Source organism: Dasypus novemcinctus, chromosome 29 (genome assembly GCF_030445035.2).
Source record: "Dasypus novemcinctus isolate mDasNov1 chromosome 29, mDasNov1.1.hap2, whole genome shotgun sequence".
Taxonomy (NCBI): Eukaryota; Metazoa; Chordata; class Mammalia; order Cingulata; family Dasypodidae; genus Dasypus; species Dasypus novemcinctus.
The window spans coordinates 24,804,334-24,830,064 of NC_080701.1; the positions used below are offsets into that span (position 1 = coordinate 24,804,334).

General features: G+C 38.2%; 1 protein-coding gene across 1 annotated transcript in view; it reads right to left on the minus strand.

Annotated features, from left to right (window-relative positions):
- ZMAT4 (zinc finger matrin-type 4) overlaps positions 1-25,731 on the minus strand; it is a 362,499-nt gene that overhangs the window by 123,995 nt on the left and 212,773 nt on the right. The window contains exon 5 of the mRNA XM_023591776.3: positions 15,954-16,181. Within this exon, the coding sequence (XP_023447544.2) occupies positions 15,954-16,181 (228 nt within the window). The remainder of the gene's footprint in view (positions 1-15,953; positions 16,182-25,731) is intronic.

Genomic DNA, 25,731 nt, shown 5'->3' on the forward strand with positions numbered 1-25,731 from the left:
GCTAATGTCTCAGACTCTGTACATCACTTTAAGTAAATATGATATGAATAGGGCGTAAGAGTATCACTGTGGAAGGGAAAAGGTTTTCTGGTGGATGTGTGGGAGTGCTGTATATTATATATATACATTGCTGTGGTCTAGGACTCCTGTGAAGAAAAGCTGAATAATTAGGGGGGGGGGGGAAAAAAAAAAAAAAAAGAAAAGAAAAAAATAGGATGTGGAATTTTTTCAAGTCAACATTCTTTATCTAAGTTCTTTATCTAACTTTATCCAAGTTCTTTATCTATCCTTTAAACTCATCGCTATATGCCATTCCCTAGTAAGGGACCATGACATTATATTGGGCTTCAAATTTCGGGGAGTTCTGGATCACAGAGTGTTTCAACAATGGCAATGGAGGGATACTGGTATGGGATACCAATGACAGATGATATATGACTGACAGGGAGCTGTACAGAACATATGTCCAGGGTGCATGGTAATGTTTGGATATACTCATAGTGGCAACAATTAAAAACCACAGTAGGGGGGGTACTGGGTTCCTGGCCAGTGGTGCTCTGTCGTGGTCCCTAGGGGAGCAGCGACAGTCTCCCAGGTACAGTGGTGGGGACCGGGAGGGAGTGAGGGTTCAACAGTGAGCCCCTGATACTAATGACTATGCTTGTGAGCTGATAAACCCAAAATAAGAACAAGGCCTAGAGCAACTTTGTGCCTGGGAATTTCCTTCTGTCAGCCTTCATGTTACTCAAATGTGGCCAGTCTCGAAGCCAAACTCAGCATGTAAATGCAATGCCTTCCCCCCAGCGTGGGACATGACACCCGGGGATGAGCCTCCCTGGCAACGAGGGACCACTATCAACTACCAACTGATGATGCAACTGGAAAATGACCTTATACGGAAGGTTCAATGCGGATCAGCAGAATATCCATGTCTACATAAAATACCATGACTTTAAAATGCTGTTTGACCTAAAGTAAGGGGGAAATGGAAAGGAGAAATGAGTTTATATGGCTACGAGTTTCTAAAAAAGAGTCTGGAGGCTGGCAGAAGGTTTGCCCTCATGCACAACTGAGCAGAGTCAGAGAGACAGATAAAGCAGATACAACCCCCAGATATTGGTTCCTTTGAGGGCTAAAGAGACCCATGGGAGTTATGGTCATGGCCGATGGGGTTAACTACCAGGGCAGATGGCCCCTCTTTGGAAATGGTGTTTATGTGTGATGAATCTGGACTCAGATGGGATCTCCCTTCATAAGACTTTCATGCTAATGTGCTGGAGGTGCAGTTAATGTTGGGGTTTAAGATATATTTAGGGGATTTGAATCTCTGGACTGACAATGTGATAGCCAGATCCTGAGCCTCAACAGACTCCAGCACCTACAATCTGATTTATTGGACTTACCACACTCAGCTAAGATGGAGTTGAAGAAGGACAACCACCACACCATGGAGCCTAGAGTGATTACAACTGAAAATGGGAGGATTGCATCCAGCATCCAGGTGGAATCTGAGCCTCCTCTTGACATAAAGGTGCAATGGACACAACCAATCCAGTGTCCACATAGAAGAGGTGGCATTGGATTGGGAAAAGTGGACATAATGGACAAAGGGTATGGGGAAAGGCAGGAAGAGATGAGAGGTGGAGGCGTCTTCGGGACATGGAGCTGCCCTGGATGGTGCTTCAGAGGTAATCACCGGACATTGTAAATCCTCACAGGGCCTACATGATGGAATAGAGGAGAGTATGGGCCATGATGTGAACCAATGTATATGAGGTGCAGAGGTGCCCAAAGATGTACTTACCAAATCCAATGGATGTGTCATGATGATGGGAACGAGTGTTGTTGGGGGGGGGGGGGAGAGGGGGGGGGGGGGGGTGGGGTTGAATGGGACCTCACATATATATTTTTAATGTAATATTATTACAAAGTCAATAAAAAATAAAAAAATTAAAAAAAATAAATAAATAAAAAAAATAAAAAAATACACTGGAATCATATTTGCAGATTTGAGGTGGCCGAAGAAAGGAATGGTTAGCTTGAAGACATGGCCTCCAAAAGTGAACATACAAAAGAGCATACAAAAGAGCAGACGAAGAAAAGAACAGAAAAAATTGAACAGGGTCTCAGAACTAAACAATGGCAAGAGATGTGCAAATATATGTGTTATGGGTGTCCCTGAAGGGGAAAAGAAAGGAGAAAGGGAAAAAGGAATATTTGAAGAACTAGTGAAGAAAATTTCCCAACTCTATTGAAAGATGTAGATATCCATGTCCAAGAAGCACAATGTATTCTCATCTGACAAACTCTGAGAAAGGAGACAGTGTTATAGTCTGAAAAGAAAAGACAGGAGAGAGACACTTAGAAAGGGATCTGGAAATGAAGATTACATCAATAAAAGTAACCAAAAGTGCAAAAAGAGTGATGAAAACAAAATATAACAGATAAAACAAAAAAGGTCAAAATGGGTGAAATAAGAACTCCCTTTACAATAATACCATTGAATGTTAGTGAATTAAAATCCCCAATCAAAAGACACAGACTGACAGAATGGATAAAAAAATATGAGCCACCTATATCCTGCCTGCAAGAGACTCACCTTAGACCCAAGGGTACCAACAGATTGACAGTGAAAGGCAGAAAAAAGATATTCCATGCACACAGCAATAAAATTAAATAAAACCTGGAGTAGCTATACTTATATTGGGTGAAATAGACTTTAAAAACAATGGCTGTGGAGGAATACTGATGCTTAATGTATGTAGAAGTTTTAATTAACTTGACTGTAAATGTGTGGAAATGGATGGAGTTGATGGGTAACCCATTATAGTGAGTAGTAGCTGGTTTATAAATGATACAAACATGGTATATATCTGGTATATGCATCAATTGAAAGACTAACTAACACAGTGAACCTAGAGGTGGATGAGAGTTGTGATTAATAGTACAAATGCAAGAATATCCTTCTGCAAACTAGGATGGATGTACATCATTATTGCAGTTTGGTGGGAAAGTGGAGGAAACTCGGGAAATTTTTTATTAATATAACCTATGGAATATAGTTAAACCAATACTGTAATATTCTTGTATCAATGCCAAAGAAGTACTGTGTTAATAATAGGGAGCTATGGAAAAAATATGGTCAGAGGCTGAGGAAATTATCTCAAAATCTGTTATGAATGTTCCACAATTGTGTGGTGTGTTGGTGAAGGGGTGTTGTATGGGAATTCTACACATGTGCATGATTGTTTTGTAAGTTCACAACTTGTGTAATAAAAATATATTTAAAAACATTATCAATGGCTAACAAATAAAGTTCAGCTATGCCTGACCTTCAAGGCTATTATAACTCCTGTCTTCCTAGTCTTATCTCACCTATACACTTTACCTAGGCTCCCACCTCACACTTTCCTCAGTTCTTTGTACCTTAATCATGCTGATCTCTGTTCCAACGAATACTGTCACCAATTTCGACATATCCTGATGTTAACTCCAAGTTGGAAGTAAATTTTTCTCTATTCTAAATTTCTGAAGCATTGTGTTAGGATGGTTCTTAAGGTCCTAATTATATTATTTTTCACTCTTTTATATTTATTTTGAAAAGGACATTATCTTCCCTATTCCTCTTCCCTAGACTTTGAACCCATTGAAATTAGAGGATGAGTCAGAGACATTTCAATATTCCCTATTGCCTCAAGCACAAGACCTGGCATGTAAAAGGTCTTTAGCAAGCACTAATGAATGAATAATTGAATGAATGAATAAATGAAAATTATCTCTTCTTTATCACACTATTTCCCCACCACATTCCCATCCCAATGGTATGATAAGAGTATGAGCCATTTAAGCAGTTTAATTATCTAACCCAAAATGTGGGCTCCAAAGATAAGAGTGAGTCTACAGGCAACAGCTGAGGTGTCAAAACACATTAAAAATAATAATGCAAAAATAACCAGGTGTAATCCACGCTGAGTATTTTCTTCTGGCACCTCTTCCCCTACTATTCAATTTAGAATTGTGTTCTATAATTATCATATCTGTTTAAAGGTCCTATGTTCTGCTGGTTCTTAACTAGATCAAAATCATACAGCTTCCAGAGATTAAAAATATTTGCATAAGGAAGAAACTAATGCTTTTCTTTTAAATTGTTAATTGTAGTAAAAGCACACCTTAATTGACACCGTAATTTTTTACCAAGTGTTCTGCACTGAGAAATGACTGATCATCCATTTGACACCATAGTTTTGACTGCACCATAGAAACTGGAGAATCTGTAGTACGATCTTCTGGTTAGTTAGCAGGACTGGGATCGCTCATTTCTACAAGCATCCATTCAGGACCTTCTCTCAGCACTGCACTGTTTTGTATACTGTGGGTTATACAAAGAAGAAGAAGACATGGATCTTATCCTCAAGAACCTTAAGACCAAGACTAGAGGAAATGTAACAAGACTGATAATATCCAAGGTTCATCACTGGAATTCACACTTGAAAAGAAGGATCTGGCAGGTCTGGTGATGTGTCATGGGATGTTAAGAGTAAATCATGGACAGACCCTGAGTGTGCATCAAAGGGGTAGTGGTCAAGTGGTTCTGAAGGACCAACCAGGCCATCAAATCCTGTTGAATTTACAACCAAAATTTTCCCCATTCTGTTCCCTTTATTTATTTATTTAACTAGTTTTTTAAAAGATTTATTTATTTATTTGTTACCTAAAATCTGTGTCTTGTCTTGTTGCATCGTCTTGCTGCATCAGCTCTCTGTGTGTGCAGCATCATTCCTGGGCAGGCTGCACTTTTTGTGCACTGGGCAGCTCTCCTTATGGGGTACACTCATTGTGCGTAGGGCTCCCCTATACAGGGGACACCCCTGCATGGCACAGCACTCCTTGCACACATAAGCACTGTGCATGGACCAGCTCATCACATGGGTCAGGAGGCCCAGGGTTTGAACCTTGGACCTCCCATGTGCTAGGTGGATGCCCTATCCATTGGGCCAAATCCACTTCCCAGTTCCCTTCATTTATATCCCCACTGCCACTGCTTTTTTTAGCTCAGGCTGACATGATTCTCCCTGAATTAAATGATTAGTCTCCCAACAAACCTCCTGCTTCCAAGTCTATCTCCTTTCTAACCCAGCCTCCCCGTTGCTTCTGGAGAGACCTATTTCAAAATTACAAATTGCAACATATGAATTCCCTGGCAAAAATTTTTAATTCCTTGCCTTGGACTTCAGGGTTAAGTAGAAACCGTTGATGAAAGTATTCAGCTCCCACCCTGATCTGATGTCTTACTTCTCCAACCACTTCTCCCATCCTTCCCAAACCCTGCCTTAAGCTCCAGTCATATTCCATAGCCCATCTAAGCGCCATGCTCTCACTGAAGCCTTTTCTTCCTGCAACTCCCAGGCTCCATAGCTCCTTAGTCTGGATGCCTTCTAGTTGTCTTTCAAGGCCTGTCTATTCCTCTGATTCTCAAAGTCTGGGAGACCCACTTCTTTTTCTCTTTTTTAAGATTATTTAATTTATTTATTTCTCTCCAGCCCCTTGTTTGCACTTGTTGTGTCTGTTGTCTCCCTTGTTTCTTTAGGAGGCACTGGGAACTAGACCTGGGGCCTCCGATGTGGAAGGGAGATGCCTAATCACTTGAGCCACCTCCGTTCCCTGCTTTGTTGTGTCTCTCATTATGTTTTTCTTCTTGTTGTGCCATCTTGTTGTGTCAGCTTGCTGCCAGTTTGCTTCTTCCTTAGGAGGTACCAGGAACTGAAACACAGACCTCCCATGTGGTAGACAGGAGCTCAGTCACTTGAGCCATATCTGCTTCCCAAGAGTACATTTCTTGACTTCTAACCCCTGCCTTGACATCTCAATACTTTAGCAGCCTGGTCCTTTTACTTGTGCAGTTAGAGCCTAACTAGTGGCCAGAATCCTCTGTTCTGAAATGAAAATTTCAGTGAGATACTTGTCAGGTCCACTTTCTCTATCCATATCCACATGGACACACCTAATGGTTTTGCTTTAGCCCTGCCAACCATGAACGAATGCCAGAACTCTTAGCAGAATTTTTAGTTACTGTTAAACAAGGGAAATAGGTAAAGGATGTATTCACAAGAATGACAGGTGCAGGGTCCTCTCTTGGACAAAGAGAAGAGTAGATGACCTAGAATAGAATGGAACTGAGGCCACAAGTAGATAAAATGTAGGACATTGGATTCACAAGTAAGATGAGCTGTGAACACCTACGTGCTCTTGGAGTAAATCAAAACTTCTTACACTGACCCAGAAGGACTCAAAAAATATGACCTCAGTCTTTCCCCAGCCTCATGTTTCTTACCCTTCTCTTTCACCTCAGGAATTCTGTCTCTCATCAGTTCCTCAAATGTGCCAAGTTCTTTCCCCACACAGGGTCCTTTGCACTTGCTGACACCTCTGCTTGGAAAGAGCAGGTGCTTCATGTGCCCAGCTCCTTCCCATCTTGAGGTCACAGTTCAAATGACAGCTCCTCCAAAGGGCTATTAACCACCCTATTTAAAGGACCCTACATCCCATCTCTGTTTATCATACCACTCCATTTCTTTCCCTTTAACACTTACCATAAGCTAAAAATATTTTTTTGCTCGTTTATTACCTATCTTTCTTTTTAAAGATAGAAACTTTCTCCTCTTATTCATTGTTATTTCCAACACTCAGCACTTAATGCCTGGCAAGCAATAGGAGTCCAATAAACAGTGAAATGAATTTTTTAAAAATGAATGAATGAAAGAGTCACCAATGGAACAAAGAAGCACTTTAGAGCAAGTGCTCTGTTTCTGAAATCTTGAGCCAAAGTTACCTGATCAGGACTTCTGCTCTTATCATCTCATATGGAGACTGGGAGCCCACGATAAAACTTTAACTCCAATTTGATTCCAAAACCTTTTGAATCCCCCAATGACCCTGGGCTGTTCAGGTACAAAGAGAATAGGTTTTTTGGATAAAGACGGAATTGTTTAAAATCATAACGAGATTCACAAGCAGCCATCAGACAGAATATTATGTTGGTTCTCATGTGAATGGAAAGAAATCTCTGTCATATTTTAGTAAAAAGAAATTATATACATATATATATGAAATCCTCATTTTTAAAATGAGATGTGTTTATTGCATAAATTAATTCCACTTGCAGGTGAGATGCTTCCCAATTTCAAAAAGGTGTGGGTGCATATTGTTTGCCACACAGGCCAGTTGTCCACTTGCATTCTGAAAGATTATGTAATATGCCCACATAGTCAAAAGACACCCCCCGCCTTGAACATGTTGGATTTGATGACTTGCTTCGAGCAAATTATAGGTAATGGAAGTGATACTATGGGACTTTCAAGCATAATGAAATCAATAGCTTCCTCCTAGTGTTCTCGTGGATAATTTACTCTGCAACAAGCCAGCCACCACCTCATGAGTATATTCAATAAACCCTTGGAGAGGTCCTCCAGGAGAAAAACTGAGGCAGGCCACAAGGAGAAAAACTGAGCCAGCACCAACTTGCCAGACATGTGAGTGAGCCACCTTCTCTTTTTCCTTTTATTTGGTTTTTTAATTTATTTGGTAATTTAATTTCTTTTTGGTGCACAGTTTTGAGTTTTGGCAAACACATACGGTCCCCTTACATATGTGCACAACCAAGATACAGACAAGTTCCACTACCCCTAAAAGTTCCCTTTCATTGCCTCTCTGTGGTCAGGCCCACCCATCCACCCCTAGCTCTAGTGACTGCTAATCTGTCCACCACCTTTGCAAAAAGATGCTTCAGCTCTATTCACACTTTCAGAGGATGGTAGCCCCAGTTGACGCCTTGACAATAATGCTATGAACAGAATCGCCCAGCCATCTAGCTCCCCAATTCCCCCATGGAAATGATGAGAGATAGCAAATGTTCAAGGTTGTTTTAAGCCATTAAATTTTGAGACTAAATTTGTTACACTGCAAAGAATAAGTATTATTCTTCACTGGTTGCTTTTGAAAGCTGTTCATTTTTTACCTAGAGGTACAGGCCTTTGGCACAAGATGTAGAAACATTTAACCCCTGCAATTTCAGAAATCAGCTGTATATTTTAAAAAACACTTCCTCAATGGATGCTCCAATTCATTTCTGGGAATATACTCCCTGTTTCATTATTTTTAATGTTTACTAAAGACCTTGTCTTTTTCTCTGAGATATTTGTATCCATTTGGATGCTCATGTTTTCTCTGTAGCTATGACTTCATCTTCTAACTCCTTTGAATAATCTTTCAACATCATTTATTTTATTCCCTTTATACATTTTTCTTTTGAAGGGTGGACTAGGAAACGGCAACACAAAAGTAGCAACTAAAAGGACTCTCCAAGGACCAAAAGGACATTAAGTGCCTTCTAACTTTGTGTGAGCTTGTCCTAGAACCTTAATTCACCCAAAATACAGGTGATCATAATTCAGGTTACGTTGTGGAACAACCCAAGTGGAATCGGTAGGGAGAAAAGAACAAACTAAAACAAAACAATATGCCTTGATTCCAAAATGATTCCAAATCTCTATAAATGGGACTTGAATTTAAAATCTAGATATCTGATAGCTGTATCTAGTCAGATACTATTCACACCCAAGTAGAATTGAGATCACACAATTGGGTATAAAAATGCTATTTATACAGCTTGATTTTATTTTCTACAAAGAACCTCCATTTCTGCTCAATCTAGCCATATTGGAACACTCAATATAATCCAGTAATTTACTCATTCAGCTCTGGATTCAAGAGATTATCCCCACTCCACCCCACATATGTCCTACACCGAACCTTCTCAGGCTCAACTCAGCTCCTTTGGCTCACACAACAGCTGCCAGGACAGGCTTCCTCTGACTTCAGTCCTTCTGCTAGCACCTTGATGTCCATGTCCCCGTGCTGATAAAGGTCCATTCCAGTTCAGTCCCAGATGGCATTGGCCATCTTAATGAACTTTGCTACATTCTCTATCTTATGTCACCTGTGGACATTTCAATCCATCATCATTTTTTATCCTTTTTCTCTGCCCTGCCAGCTCTAATTTTCAATTAACTTTTGTGGTTCACTTATAACTCACAACTATTTCTGGATCCTACCAGCCCCCCAATCATGCACATGGAAGACCTGGAGGAGGGGGAAGGATTAGGGTTCTTTTATGCCTGGATACCATTTCCTCTGTTCCTTCCCCATGCCCCAGTTACAAAAGAGTGAAAACCTGTTCTTGCCTATGCTGTGCACCCAAGTATGAAATATCTTGATTTTGCAATCTAACGTCTCCTCAGCAATCTTTCTGTTTAGCTGCAAGATAGGGGAGGGTCAAGAGTTCCATTATATTAATATTTTGAAATATGAGTATTAACCTTCCCTTTAGCAGTAAGTAGAATGAAGGCAAATGGGACCATATGCTTTACTGGCCAAACTAAATCACTTATAAGAGTAAAGGCGGGTATGAAAATAATTACCAGGGATCAATTGACCTACAACAGGAGACGCCAGGACTGTTTTGGCCAAACCAGGATGCATGGCCACTCTACTGAAGACCAACTTTGCCCTTTCCCCTGAAACCCAAATCCAAATTCTGACTCATGTTCATTAATCACAGGAACCTGGATTTGAGAGGCAAAGTTCTGTGAAAAGAAAACGTCTCTGAAGAGGCCACCGGTACTCAGCAGCTGCTGTAATGCAGCTGTGGCCTGTGTCAGTAGGAGTTGGGGTTCATTTTCAAGAGGATACAAGAAGTTTATCCAGGACTTCAAATCCTAAATGCAGTCTGTGAATCAGAAAGAGCACACTTAGCTCAAAATAAGAAGAATGCTGCAGTGAGAGAGTTGGGGTTCTTGATTTATTTCTGCTACTAGTTTTCAGAGGATAGTGGGTTGGCTGCCTCATGTTTTGTTCCACTTCATCTGGCTTTGGCCCTTGCCCATATCTCTGGCCATAGATGGCTTAGTCATAGCAATACGCTGATGCTCCCGAGACTTCCGTTACCCTAGCTACCCGAGCACGGGGACCCTGGCGTGGGACCTGCTCTAAGACCAGTAGTGGGAAAGGCACTTCTTGATAGCTCACTGGAGCCCACATGAGATGGAATAGTGAAAATGGGGAGAACTCTTAAAATAAAGGTATCATACTATACTTTACAAATAACCCAATTCCAGAAAACGGAAAGCTGATTGTGCCTTCTTACACTTGAGTTCAAAGCAAATTTTATACATTTTCAAAAATACAATAAGTCTCCAAGCTCAACTGTATTTAAACAAAAAGAATAAATTATTCAGGGTTATTATTCTAGTTATTCAACTATGAGTCACTGAAAATTAGTGTGCCCATGATCAAGAGAGAAGAATTTTAGCCGTAACTTGGAAGAGGACAGTCCATTTTCCTCTCTGGGCCTCAGATTCCTGCCCTGTAAAAGAAAGGGATTTAATTCATGGGTGTTTAATTCCTTTCCAGCTTTCAGGCTGTGATTCTCTGAACCATTATACAATTTTCAAGTAACTACTTTTCCTCTGTGCCTTCAGATGTGATTTACAACAGAATATTACAGTTTCTCTTAAAACAATGCCCTGTGTATTTTTCCATGCTAAATTTTTTAAAATAATAAATAATAAAGGGCTCCAAAATGAATGTTCTATCTCTACCTATCTCTACTTCATATGTTACAGTGTCACTATTTCTAAATAAGAAATTGCTTTGTATCTGTGTTTATGCTGGTAAGAGGAATTTAAACTATAAAGAAAACCTCTAACTTATTTTCTGACCATTGACTTTTTTAATTCTATAATTCATTAGCTTACTTTGTCTTAATTTAGAAAGAGGCAATTGGTTTTTCTTATTAAATTAAAACTTGGAAGTAGAGATAGGTATCATCTGTTTTCTGGGACAAATAACACAGTGTTGAGTCAGTAACCAGATTATGCATATTAACTATTCAGGCCAATCTCATTTACAATGTTTTGTTAATCTAAAAGAATAATTTCCTCTTATTTTCCTTTAAGTTGATTTGCCACTTGAAACAAAGGAGGGCAAAGATGTTAACACAGTTCTAAAGGGTTTCCAATGACGAAGCAGAGTCAATACGGGAAGGGGGGGTGTAGGTGGAGAGAGAGAGAGAGAGGAGAAGAGCAATAGGTATCAATTATTTGTGCTGTTAGATTATACACAAATACATATATAAAAAGCTATGTGTAGTTAGCAATGATCAAGACCAATGCACAGAAGTCATTTGAATTTTCTGTATATCAGTAAAACATACAGAAAATGAAATTTCTAAAATGAGTAATCTATAATTGTGTTAAGGAACATATAATGCTTAGGGATAAAGTTAACAAAATTGTGCAAATCCTTTACACTGAAAACTACAAAACTTTGCTGATTAGAACTTAAACATAAACAGAGAGGATTTCCATGGATTGGAAGACTCAATATTGTGAAGATGTAAAAATCTCCCTATAGTATCTACATACTGAGTTCAATCCCATTAATATTCCAACAAGTTTACTGTGTAGAAATTAACAAGCTGATTCTAAAATTTATATAGAAATGCAAGGAGTTTAGATAGCCAAACAATCTTGGTAAAGAGGAACAAAGTTGGAGAACTTGCACTATTTGATTTCAAGACTTCTTTAAAGCTACAAAAATCGATACAGTGTGATACTGGCACAAGAATAGACAAATAGATCAATGGTACAGAATAAATTGTACAGATATAGACTCAAGCTTACACAATCAATCAATTTTTAAATAAAGGTGACAAGGCAGTTCAATGAAGGAAAAGAAAAAAATTTCAACAAACCTGTAACAACTGGGTAGACATATGAAAATAAAATGAGGTTCAACCCTACCGCTAACAATACACAAAAATGAATTTGAGGTACACCATCATACTAAATGCAAAAACTAAAACTATGGAAGTTCTGGAAGCAAACATAGAAGATATCTCTGATGCGAGGGGTAGGAAAAGACTTTTAGATAGAACACAGAAAGCAAAAATCATGTAAAACAAAAAATAAAATATAATTTAGACTTCTATAATTAAAAATGTCTGCATATCTAAAGAACTGGTAAAGAAAATGAATATCTAAATCATAGACAATATATGTATTTGACAAAGGATTCGTATCCATAACATATGAAAACCTCATATAACTTAATAATAAAAAGATAACCAAGTACTTAAAAAATGAACAAAAGACATGAATAGCCACTTCACAAAGGAAGATATATAGCCAATAACCATGTAAAGCAAGTGGTTGATATCATTAGACATCAGGAAAATTCAAATCAAAGCCATAATTAATTACCCTTAAAAATCCACTTGAAACACTAAAATTTAAAAGATTGACAAAATAAATGTTGGTAAAGATATAGGGCTCTTAGATAATGCCTTTGGGAATGTAAAATAATGCAGCCACCTTGGAAAATATTGTGGCAGAATCTTACACAGCCAAAAATACACCTAAAGAATGACTCAGGAATTCTACCCATAGGGATCTACCAAAAGAAATAAAATATGTCAGATACCACCCCCCCTCCCCAAGAAAAAGACTGATTCAAGAACATTTGTGGACATATTCAAAATAGCACTAAAACCATACAAAAGTAATTCAAGAGGGGAGTAGATAAGCAAACAATGGTATTTTTTTTGCAGTGGAATACTACTCAGTAATAAAAGGTGAGAAACCACTGTGCTTTATATACAAGGAAAAAAAATGTGTACATTTTAAAAACATTTCCTTGGGCAAAAGAAAGTAGTCACAAAAGAATACAAAGAGTATGTGTCCATTTATACGAAGCTTTAGAACAGGTAGAATCCATGGTGAAAAAAATTTGAAGTGTTTCCCTGGAGTGGTAGGTTGGAATTGACTGGAAAGGTGCATATGGGAATTTTCTCGTGATGGAAAAGTTATGTATTTTGAGAGGGGTATGGGTCATAGGTGTGCGCAGTGCCATAGGTGTACGCAGTGTAACACATATCTCTTCATTTCAATGTATGTAAAATATATGTCACTTAAAAATGAGAAGAAAACAATCATAATTTCCTATACAAATTATTCATTTGGGATCTTTTCTTAGAAATAAAAAAGACTGCCAGATGAAGTATATAGGATTAGAGGTGATTTTATCTTTTGTTTTCTGTTTATTTGTTCAGCCAACAACTACTTGAAGATTCATTATGTAAAAATCACTGTTCTACGTATATTGAATACATCAATGAACAAAACAAACACGATTTTCTGTGCCCTAATTAATCTACAGGAAGAGGAGGAAGATGTTAATCTATAGGGGGAGTAGGAAGAAAGACAGAAAATAAGGAAAATCATAATAAATAAGGAAATAATGTAGTGTTTTAAAAAGCAAAAAGTGCTATTTGAGAAAAAAAATTGAGCCTTCTGTGACACTGCCATATTGTGCTCAATCTGACTGCCCAATGATTTTATTTCAGCTTCCTGACACCATTTTATTTGTTATGGATATGCTCTTACTCACTTACTAGCACGCTTTCCTTGTTAATTGGTTGGTCATGCACTAGAAGCATCCAGAAATAGATGTGTGTATGTGTGTTTCAAAGTGCTGGGTTACCATAGTTGTTTTATTCCTCAAGCTTTTGCAGTATTTAATTCTTGAATAAATCTATAGCAGGATGTCACCTGGGCTGGGTGAAAAGGTTGCTTTCAAGGTCATTGTGTTCACTGCTAATCACATTCCACGTGTTACTGAGTCATAGTCACATTGAGTTATCAAGTCAAAGAGCAGCCTTTTTGTCTTCAGTATAAAAGACAAGCTGCTCAAATGTTACAGAATTCAGACGCCCAAGTCATTAAGATGTGGTTGTACGTAAAAGATGCATCACTGATAATTCAAAATAGACAAGAAGAATGTGCTCCAGAAATAATTCTTCTTCAACTCATTATATCTGGCACAGAACATAAATAAAGCCCTATTTTTCTCCTTCAGTGCCCTGCCACGAGGAAGGCACTGAGTCAACCTGCTATCTGCCAGTCACTGCAAGTGGAGGGCTGGCCTTCAGCTCTGGAGAGACTTTCTGTGTTTTTTTACTTAAAAAAAAATTTTTAAAGATAAATGTTATGTAAAAAACATAAGGGATTCCTATATCCCTGCGCCTTCCCCCTCCCACACTTTCCCACATTAACAACATCTTTCCTCAGTGCAGCACATTTGTTACAATTGATGAACACATTTTGGAACATTGCCACTGAGCGTGGATTATAGTTTACATTATAGTTTTACACTCTGTCCCCCAAAATTTTGTCAATTATGACAAGATATACAAAAGGCTGTATCTGTCTTTGCAATGTCATTCAGGACAATTCTCAAGTCCGCAAATGCCCCCGTATTATACCTATTTTTCCCTCTCCCTCTCCCCGGAACCTCCAGTGGCTGTACTTTTTAACAAGGCATAGACTGACAACATGAGAAATCTCCCAACAAAAAGAATAGTAACAAGGATTCAAAAGCTCCTGCAATGAGATTATCCATCTTCCTGAAACGTTAAGACCTGTGTTGTTTTTCCTTAGGAGGAAACGTACATAAAAATAATGCTTTTGAGATTTACAATTTGATGTTGTTTTTAATAACATATTGTAGAAAAATCAGCCTCTAAGCATGCTTTACAGATGCAGTAAGTGCCCTCCAATTTAAAATCTACACTGTACTCTAAGATTTCCCCTACTACTTGTTTATTTGTTATCTACTGCTTATGTCTTCCTACCTCTTTACCCGTGCATATATAATTCTGTTCCTTGCACAGAAAGTCCTGTCCACCTGCTAAAATGCTATCCACCTTTCTGGTTCCAGTGCAAGTCCTTTTCCTTGGTCAAGTCTTCCCCAGTCAACACAATCAGAAGTGACCTCTCCCTCCTCGCAGTTCACATTGCATGATCGTCTGTCCCAGTTATGTCCACAACTGTACAGGGTCATTTCCTGGTTACAATGATCACTCTGGGAAGCTTACAGCCAAGGTAGGGCAATGAGATTTGTAGGCCATACACACAGAACCCCAGTTTAAACCCAGGTTCCATTCGCAAAACAGGTTTGTGCATGTGTGATGCACAGTGTATATGTTAAGGATGCTGGCTCCCTGACTAGCTCATGACTGCTTATCTAACCCATATGACGCCTGAAGTATAGTATCAAAAGCACCCTTTGCAACATTATTTTTCTGAGATGCATTTACTTAAAAAATTGTAGTATGCGATTTTGTTCTACAAGCTGACCAAAAATGCTTAGGTGAGCAAAAAATGTTTAAACCATTATTGATGATAAAATATTCTATTTTCTATTAAGCCCCACAAATTGGACTATGGTTTCTAAGGAATCCACAGGGCTCATTGCTCAGCAGCTTCTGTAAAACCAGATATGAACTGTGAGTGTCGCATGGTTTCCACCAATTGAGAAAACACCTGTCAGGGGTTAGGAGGTAGGGACTAGGTGCCACCCAGTACACCCATCATACTGTAACATCCTAGATATTGATGATAAAGGGACTTGGGTTTGCTTTAAGTCATTAAAGTCTTCATTGCTTCACATTTGCTGAATTTATAAAAGCCCAAAAGTTTCAAATTCGATAACTGTTTGGTCTTTTAGCATCTTCTTTTGCACTGCTCGTCCATGAGAAGGTTTTTGAAGATAAAGCAGAATGAAGAAAAAGATTCATGGATGGGTGGCTTTGATCTGAAAATAGTCAATAAAAATGGAAATAACAAACACTTCGAAACAAAGGACATTACAAAAAAATAAGCTAAAGCTAATTTCCTGCTCATTTCCATTTTCTTCCATTCCTTTCGGGTAAACCTAGCTTTTTTCCTTAGTCATCAAAGCACTAAGAAAATCTTTTCAATTTGTGAAAACATGATGGAAACACAGTCCTTTCTCTGAAGGCCCAGTTTTGTGGAGGTCGTTAGAACAGTTACTCTTACCTCTTAGTTCACCCATGTCCAGCGTTGTCCCAAGCTGTTCTAATAAAGCTACTCTTGCAGCATTCTTTTTGTGTTTCTTGCCATCATAATGCTGCTGGGCCATCAGAGGATTATTAAACCAGGCTGCACAGAGCCCACAGTATCTGTCGGAATCTCTTCTTGGGTAGGGAGGCGTGACAACTGGAGCAGTGTCCACCCGTGGGGGCTTAAGGGAGCTCAGGGGCGATGCTGTGAAGGAAAACAACCAGAAAGAGCCATGAGCCATGTTAGTTCATGATTGAATGCACTTCTCCTCAATAGCCAAAGTTGAAAAGTCCTGGGTTTATGCTAGAATGCAAGAATCCAAAAGAGCTTATTGAAATTAGGAAAATTATCTTCCCCAGCCTGTATTTGTGAAGTGGGAACAAAACTAAAAATTCCCAGTTGATTGACATCAGCATTGCATTTTGTTCTGCCAAAATCTGGTATACTTTTCAGTTAAATAAACTCTGGGAGTGGGTACAGGAGTGACCTATTAATCAAAATGAAGTCAGTATTTGAAGTAAACATTGAACAGTCATATGACTTGAAAGATTCTGAATGAGTGAGTTGAATATTTGTGTGCTATAAATGGAAAGAACCAATAAATAAAGGATTTGTCTCAGTGATAGAAGCAGATCTTCTAGTGACAAGTATTGTACCAACTAAGAAATCATGCTAATTTCATCGCCAGTTACTTTTGTTTATTATGGTGGGTTATTTTCAACCCATACCTGTTAAAATTGATGCTGAAAGCAATGTTTTTTAAAAGGCCAGAAGAAAAACACTATACAGCAGATGTTGCTTATCTAAACTGAAAATGCATATATCACTATTTTGAGATCACACATCTACAGCTATTAATTGAACACATTCCTCAATGTGTTTTCAGTTATTTTTGGTCTGAGAAAGAAAATAACCGAACTTGAAGGCGTTTTCTAATGGAAAGTAAAAATAACTTTTGTATGCACTATGAGAAACAAATAGGTTTCCGTCCTCTTGTAGAAGATGAGACGTGGATTATGGTCCCATTTCTCAGATGCTGAATGTCAGGGATGCCAAGTGACTCACTTAAAGTCAGATATCTAGTTATGATAAAGGAAGAACTCAAAACCAAACTTGCCATTTCAAAGACCAGCATTCTTTCCAATACCCCATGAACTCTTTTCATACTTCTTAATTAGCAAGGGGATTTTTTTTTCTAATTTCAGCCCCCTTTGTAGTTTTTACAGGATTTAATTTAGTTTTGGAAAAGAAAAATTCTGATCCAAAAGCCCTGGAGAAGAAAAGGAAATTTAACTTCTTCTCATGGTTCATTAGCCATAATACCATATAGCAACATCTTCTGTTTGTTCCTTTGTCTCTGCCATGTGGTGTGCAGCTGGAAAAACCATGAAAATTCAGATCATTCCAAGGAAGAACTGAGATCCAGGACCTCAGTATAAAGTTTAGGAAGCCACTTAGGTCCCCCAAACTTTCAAATAACCTTTATGTGAACTTTAATTTTTCAGATTAAATAGCTGATCTAGAAATAAATACTTAGTAAATGATATTTTATGTCAAAAAATAGCCATATTATAACAGTATCATAAGGAGATCTTTTTCTCCTCTATCCAGAAATTTCTTCAGATAGGGAAGTTTTAGTATTCTTAGATGAAACTTCATGTTGTTACTTCTACAGGGAAAGAATTTGTTTCTTAAAAACTTCATTGCTGGATTCATTCCTATATCACCATGTGGAAATAAAGCTCAAACTTGGACCAGAGGCTACCCAATGTCACTTTGCTATGATTTAGAAATGCTAACAAAAGTTAAAAATATGCAATTGACCTGTATGTGAAAGAACCTCTATCCACTTCCTTCAAGGAAATTGGATCTTGTTTCCAAAGTTCCCTGCACCCTTATCAACCCTTATCAATTTCTGAGGATTTATAGCCACCTATTGCTTATGATGAAAATGGAAAACTTATCAAATGTTTGCAATCTGAATGAGTGTTGACTCTTGAAGCATAATTTACTTTTCTCTAAACTGGGTAACTAAAAAGCATTTCAGGGTTGATTTTATCAATTCAATATCTTATACACCACATCTTGGCAGGAGTGATACACAATAGAATATTCAACAAATAAGATAATCTCATCTTGCAGAAAGTAGTTTGCTGCTACATCTGTATTGCAGCCTCTCCTCCTGAATAATTCTATCTAATGGAGAGCCTGAAAAGTTTTACTCATTTTTTTTATCTGTGTCCAACTGTCCCCACCAATTCCAATCCAGCTGACATTCTAACAATGCCTGTAAAGGCAAACAAAGGTTGTAGCACGAGGGGAGCAGAAACAGGCTTGACTCAAAGTCAGAAGTCCAGGTCGGGTTGCGCGCCACCACCACTAGAGCAGTGTAATTTGCTCTAGTGTCTCTGGTTTGCACAAGGTTAACATTCAGGGACTTCACCCATTTTAAAACAAACAGTCTTCGCAGTTAATGCACAGGATGTGGTTGGAACAAGCCGTAGAGGTGCTCTCTCTTACGCAACTTTGACTAGATGCAAACATGGAGGTTGTAACATAGGCGAGAGGTTTCCAGGTTTGAACGTGAAATCTATGTGGATTTGGACCATTATACTCATGCTTCTTTCACAAAAGAGCAGGTATTAGGCTAATAAAATTAATACAAATGGGTTAAAGATTATCAATGGGGTTTAAAACTGCTTTTGACAAACGCTTTAGCTCAGTTGTAGTTAAATTTATTTTAATTTCATGCTTTATGTTTTCACTCTCATTACAAAAATACTTAACTAAATACTGACTTCTGTCTCCCCTGTGTACAACAGCTGATTCATCTAAAACAGTGGTTTCCTACCTTGGCTGAGCATTAGACTCATCCGGCAGCCCAGGCTGAATCCCAGACCAATTGCGTCAGATGCTCTGGGGTAGGAGTCAGGCATCGGGGCATTTTTAGAACCCCGCTCGACCAACAATCTGATCCATGTTCCCGAAACACAGCCAATGCTGAGAACCACTGATCTAAATATTGCCAGATTTTGCTTGAAAATGAGCATCAAATAAAGCCTCCTTAGATCGTCACATAGAAGAAAGTCATGTGTTACATCCAACTGCAACAGAGCTGATTTTCCGGAGGCAATACCTGAAACGTCACATCTTTATACTTGAGACAGAAAGGAAAAACCGTTCCTCTTATTTTAAAACCTGAATCAACTCTCCCATTTCACCAGGACATAAAAGTTTTCCTAAAAAGTAGGAGCTATTATTAATTAATTAATTAATTAAATATAACAATAAGTGATGAATTAAATATTATACAAGTTTAATAATATTATGAATTATAATGTTATGTTACAAATTATGAATTAATATACTATTTAAAATTAATAACTGGTAAAGTTAGATAGCATTCTGATTCATTTCCCTGCACAGAAACCTTTGTTGATTCCTTTCGTTGATTCTATTTTCCAGTTACTCTGTACCGTTCCTCTCCATGTACCTCAATTCCTGTTCTACAAGGTGCTCCCTGATATCATCTACTCAGTGAGGCCTTGACAAGCCAAGCAGGAAGTGTTTCCTCCTCTTCTAAAAATCACAAAGCATCTCCTGACTGTACAATTAATTTGGCATGTCTAACCCTTAGCCTTGTATATTTAGCTTTTTATTTTAATGTGGGTGTGTATATATGAAGGGGAAGTCGACTGTAAGCTTCTATTAGATACTCTTTTCTCTGTTGTCTTTTCTAGTACATCTCTACAATCTCTTTGCTTCAGTCCAGAAAATTCAAAAACCTCTGAAACTTAAAGATTTCTTCATGATTCGTTTCGTTTGTCAATAAAGCCTGACTTGACATGAGACAATCTAGAGTCTTTACATATACCACTTAGTGTAAATATGCAGACATGTTACAATAGAATTGTGCTATTCCAGATCCATATCAACCCAATTAGTGGTATACATACTATATTAAGTTACTAAAATCCAAAAAATTCTGAATTGCAAAATGCATTCAACCCCAAACTTTTAGATAAAAGATGATGGATCTGTAGCCAGTTCAGAATAACTAAAACAAACTCCAGTTGCTGTAGTACTTAAGACAGTTAAAACAAGTCAGCCCCAAAGCCTGATTTCTAAGAATCACTTGATCCTGGAATAATTTTTAATATCCCTTTTACTGCTTTGCACAATGTTTGTCAAGAAGGTTTTCAACAGCCATTCGTAAACTGTTGGGTAAGTTGTCTTGAGGAATAGTCTACAATAATGTGTGTCTCTGTCCTATATTTGATTCCTCCTGGCAGAATACCCACCATTGATTTAAGGACAAAATCATTTCCCAGGCGCCCTGTGTTTACCTCTGTCACAATACTCCCTGACTCTGTCATGTAACAATGTCCACTACCAGATATCAGAACTTTGCCTGGTGACAGACAAATAGTGTATATTCCATGCCTTTTACTGAATGAATGTTCTTCGCATTAGAAGTAAGTCAAGTTCACTGGTAATAAACACTGAGAGTTTTGTTATTTTTCCTAAATTTTATCAGTTTGGGCCTGGGTAGCTAGGTGCTATACCAGTCATTATAAACATAAACAAATAGTGACAAGATCTTATTGGGATGAGGGCTAATTATGGAAGGGCCCTGTGCCAAAGTGTACCATGCATCCCTTTCTCCCTCTTTCTCTAGGATCCACCTGAACTGATTGAAAGACACTGTTATCTCAAGTTTCAGTCCATTGCTGGGGTACATATTTTTATACGTTTCAAAGTGATAAAATTATGCACAACATTCCAGAAACTTCACTTTTAAACAGGAAGCCTTTTACTCTAATTCTCTTATCATGGCAGCCAGACCCCCACTGCAGCTTCTGGCTGTCCCTGTTTGCCTGGAACTGGAGGGGGTTCCCAGAATTCATAATTTCAGTGCTGGAGCCAGAAAAGCTCAGGAGAAAGAGGGATTAGTGAAAGTTTGGAAATAATCAGGTGATGATTTCAATCAGGTGGACAGGATCTAGTAATAGAGGTGAAAGCTTTACTTGTCATATCACCAAGTGGGAGTCCTTTGCCAGGGAAAGGAGTAGCACAGCTGGCAGTGGGTCCCCGTGGGACTTTTACACACCACCTCCCCTCTCTCCATCTCTCTCTTTATATTCTCCTCTCCTTTCTTTCTCCTTCCCTCTTTCCCTCTTTCACTTTTGTATGATGCTTTAGAATAACACAATGAATCAATTGACACAAAAGATTTGGGGATTTTCTAATAGAGAAATAGTGCCAGAAAAAAGGAACTTACTCATTTTAAAGTATGTGGTGTTCTTACTTAAGGCATTCTTATCCATAACACTATTTGTCCCCAATTGTGTGATACTGTGGTTTATTATGCCATTATGTATATTTCCTCATTGAAGCTGCCCCCAAATCCTGTTGGGCCACTGGGATAGCCTGATGCTCAGGGATTTGAATCAACTAGTGGAGGGTCCCATTGAATCGGGAGTAGAGGAAATGATAAAGACCAGGTCCTCTGACTCTAGCACCAGGCTTCAATGTCAACCAGTTTCCAATGTATATCAAGGGAGCAATAAGCCAAATAAGCAAACAGATTAACTATAGAGTCAGACACATTTTCCAGACTTCAACATCTGTTCTCAGTGGAAATTATTTGGAAATGTGCATTTTCTTTTAACACTTTTTATTGATTTCCAGTCCCTGTGATAAACCGCCTTTCTCCTTTTCCTCTTTTTCCTACCCTAAATCAAATTAATGACAGTAGTGATTCTTCAGCAAGTATCACTGGTTTTGCAAATGCTGTTGATAGTTAAATTTGACTAGATCACTCAGTGCACGGCTCAGGCGGGGGCTCTCAATGCAGATTAACAAATCAGTCCCCAACTATTTCGGCATGTTCTGCAGTGAAACACTTCAATTTTATGCAAACTGAGCAAAGTCAGGGTCCATCACTTAGATTTATTTTGTATCTCTCACACAGGCCAGTGCTTCATATGTAGATAGGAGATGTGATGGCTAAATGAAGAGAAGTGCAAGTAAATTTTATTTAATGTCGACAGGGAATTTTCATGTAAAATTATAAAGCTTTGATCTTTACATTGAACTTATTTAACAGGGTTAAAAACAACTTCAGTGTTCACCCTAAGGAATGGGTTAAATATATTGTGTGCATCCATACCCTGCAACACAATGTTACAATTAGAAGACATATTTTGGAAAAATGTTCAACAACCTTGGGAAATTTTCAAGAAAAAATGTGGTTTAAAAATTATATGTAGTGTATAGACCATGCTGTTTATTATTAAACCACATACACACATGTACACACATACACACACATTAAACTATTAAGAATTGAAAGCTATCCATCAAAATCTTAGCAATAGTTATTTCTAAGTTGTGGATTGTGGATGGCTTGTTTTCTACTCATGGATATAACTTCTGGATGCAGAGGGAAAACATTTTTATTTTACAATGTATATATAGGCCACATTTCATGATAACTTGTTTTAGTGCAAATTCTAGGAAACACTGCTTAGGGGACTTGTGTGGCCACAACCAGGTCTTAAATTAAATCTCAGAAGATTTTATTTATACCAACTTATTTTTTAATTTTTTTGTCGACTTTGGGAAAAATGGGTTGGAAGAAAGCTGGTACAGTCAGAATACGATGTAAAAGCCCCAGTTATCCCTATGTTTCCTAAAGATATGGAGTAAAGCAATTTTCCCACCATACTGCAGATCCAAAAATGGATAAAATGAAGTACCTCTCTTCTTTCTCATATGAAGTAAATCCTCCTATCCAAAGAGAAGGAAAAAATCCATGTGCTATTTCTCTTCTACCAGGAAAGGAATTAAAGAACACTATAAGATATCCAGTGTTTTAAAATAGGTGCCATTTAACACTTCCTGAGAATAAACAAAGACAAGGATGACTTAACGGAACCATCATTTCAATTCAATTTTGTATCAACATGAAAAGTATAATCAGCCTATTAATGAGAATTACTTCCTTACCCATGCTATATTCATATATCATCTGTCTTCACTAATATATATTCATAGATCATTGATTTTCATTAATATAGAATAATTCCCTCAAGTTTCAGTCACTGATTAGGTTCTTAGTATCTTAAGTATGCCTGTTTTCTGCAGAATCCTAATCTTTGAAAATAAGTCGTTAAATAGAACTTTACAAGGAACAAAAGTCATTTTACAACTTTCTCTTGTTGTATGACAAATTCAAAGCCTCTCATACTCCACATTCTTCTTTGCATTGAAATGGGAGGGTAGACTGATTTGCTCACTGATATATTCCAAATACCCTTAACCAAGCCCGACACGTGCCAAGTATCAAGTAAACCCGAGATGAATGGGGGAAGTTGTTTAGTCATTATTTGAGGGCATTCAGCTGAATTGTTAATCGTTCATACTGGAACCAGACTAATCTTAAAAATAGCTGTTGTTCTGTGGGTATAATGTTCCCAAGGTATCCAGTCCTCAAACAGTTAAGGTGATTCGCTTCTTTCCAGTTCAGTGTTAAAATCTTTGGTTATGGCCACAGTTCCCACACCCTGGCCAGAGCTGCCCTGGGGTGATGCAATGGACACAAGAGAGCCAGATGGTATTTTAAATTGCAAGGAAAACATAGTGACATCTGTCGGATGCCACAGGGACTACAAGCTTGAGGTAGGTAATTCCAATTATTAGATGCCGCATTCCTTTCAAAGGTATCATATTTTTGTGAAGTTACATTTTGGGAGGATGCTGTATATGATGCTAAAGACAGTGAGGAGCAGGAAATAAAGGTGGCAACTTTCCATCTGATTCCGTATTTTGAGAAGTTATATAGTGCCCAGGAGGCACGTGCATCCATCAGCGAGCGTGGTTATTTCAGGACAACACCCATTCCAAAAATCTACATCTTCAAGGAAGACAGTTCCATCCATCTGACCTGTGGGATCTAAGCCCCTCTCAGTCAGAAGCAGAGTGGGCATCACCATCCTCAAATCTTGAAGACTGGGGAATGAAAAATTGACTAAAGTAGACTTATTATTCTAACAATATCATTGATATAAATGCAGTGACCACCAGAGGTTCTGGGGCGGGGGGGAAGGGGAGGAGAAGGAAGAATAGTTGTAACATGGGATCATTTTGGGGATGTTGGAATTGTCCTGCCTGACATCCCAATGATGGATACAGGTTATTGTACATTTTTCAAAACTTATAAAATTGTGTGGGGCAAAGTATAAACTATATTGTAAACTATAGCCCATGGTTAGGAGCAATGCTTCAATATATGTTCATCAATTGTAACAAATGAACCACACTAACGAAAGTTGTCGTTAATGTGGGAAAGTGTGGGAGGGGGAGAGGATGGGGCATATGGGAATTCCCTCTATTTTTGATGTAACATGTATGCAATCTAAAGCTTCTTTAAAAATTAAAAAAAAATTAAATAATTTTTTTAAAAATGAGGTAATTTAAAAATAAAATAAAAACATTAATCTTTATTTCAATTTATGTTTATTATTTTTTCAAATGACTAAATTTTTAGAATATAAATACTTATGAAGTTGTTTGGATCAATAGTTTAAAAAAATGAAGGGCTAGCTAGATTTTTATTTTATAAAGATGCTTTAGATTACATAAATGTTATATGAAAATATAGAGGATTCCCATATACTCCATCCTCTCCCCCTCCCACAATTTCCCACATTAACAACAACTTTGATTAGTGTGGTACATTTGTTATAATTGATGAACACATACTGAAGTGTTGCTACTAACCATGGACTATAGTTTACATTATAGTTTACACTTTGCCCCACACAATTTTATAGGGTTTGACAAAATGTATAATGGCCTTTATCCATCATTGCAATGTCATGCAGGACAATTCCGATGTCCCAGAAATGCCCCCATGTTACACCTATTCTCCCCTTTTGCCCTAAGGGCATGGTAAGGAAAATAAGGAGACTCCAAGAATGTGGTAACATTTTGGAAACACTGAGAACTATGACATCATCCTTCTAGATTTCTCTTTTATTGCTTGGGCAAAAGAGTGAATGACCTGCTAATTGGGTGCCCTGAGGAATACCAAATAAGGATAGCCTTTCTTCATAAACCTCATGCCCCATATTTAGCACAGGTGAGAGGCAGAGTCCCAGAGCACAGAGTGGGATTCCCTCCAAAGGAGATCTTCAATTCACTGCTGCTCCAATGCCCATTCCCAGGAAGTAACAACCTTACATCCCTGAGCTGGATGGCATGGCGAGATCACACACAGAACTGTGAGAGAGGGGGTGCCATGGCAGAGAAGCTGAAACCAAGGAAGTGATAGGAGGTTTTGTTCATTTTATTCTGCCATCATTCCCTGGCTTCCCCTAATCTGTAGCCTGCACTTGCAAGCAGGGAATAATTTACTTATCAGGCAGCATCAGCTATTCAACTAGAGACCCATTTTCCTGGATCATTTCTTATATCTGTGAATATTTATAGAGGATTCCAAGATGAGAAAACTGATCAGTGCCAGGAGTGCAGCGGAGGTTAAAGTGCAGACCAGGTTTAGAGAGGAAAGAGAGAGAGAGGGTGTTCTTTGGCCTGGGCTGGAAGGAAGCTGAAGCTTTAGAAATAATTGTTGGGAAGTTAAACTGGCATTGCTCTCTCAAGAGAACCTGTAATTCTACAGTTTTGTCCCCATTGTCAGCCAGAATCTTTCCCCAGTTTCTCTATTTAACCTCGGTGTCTTGAGCTACCT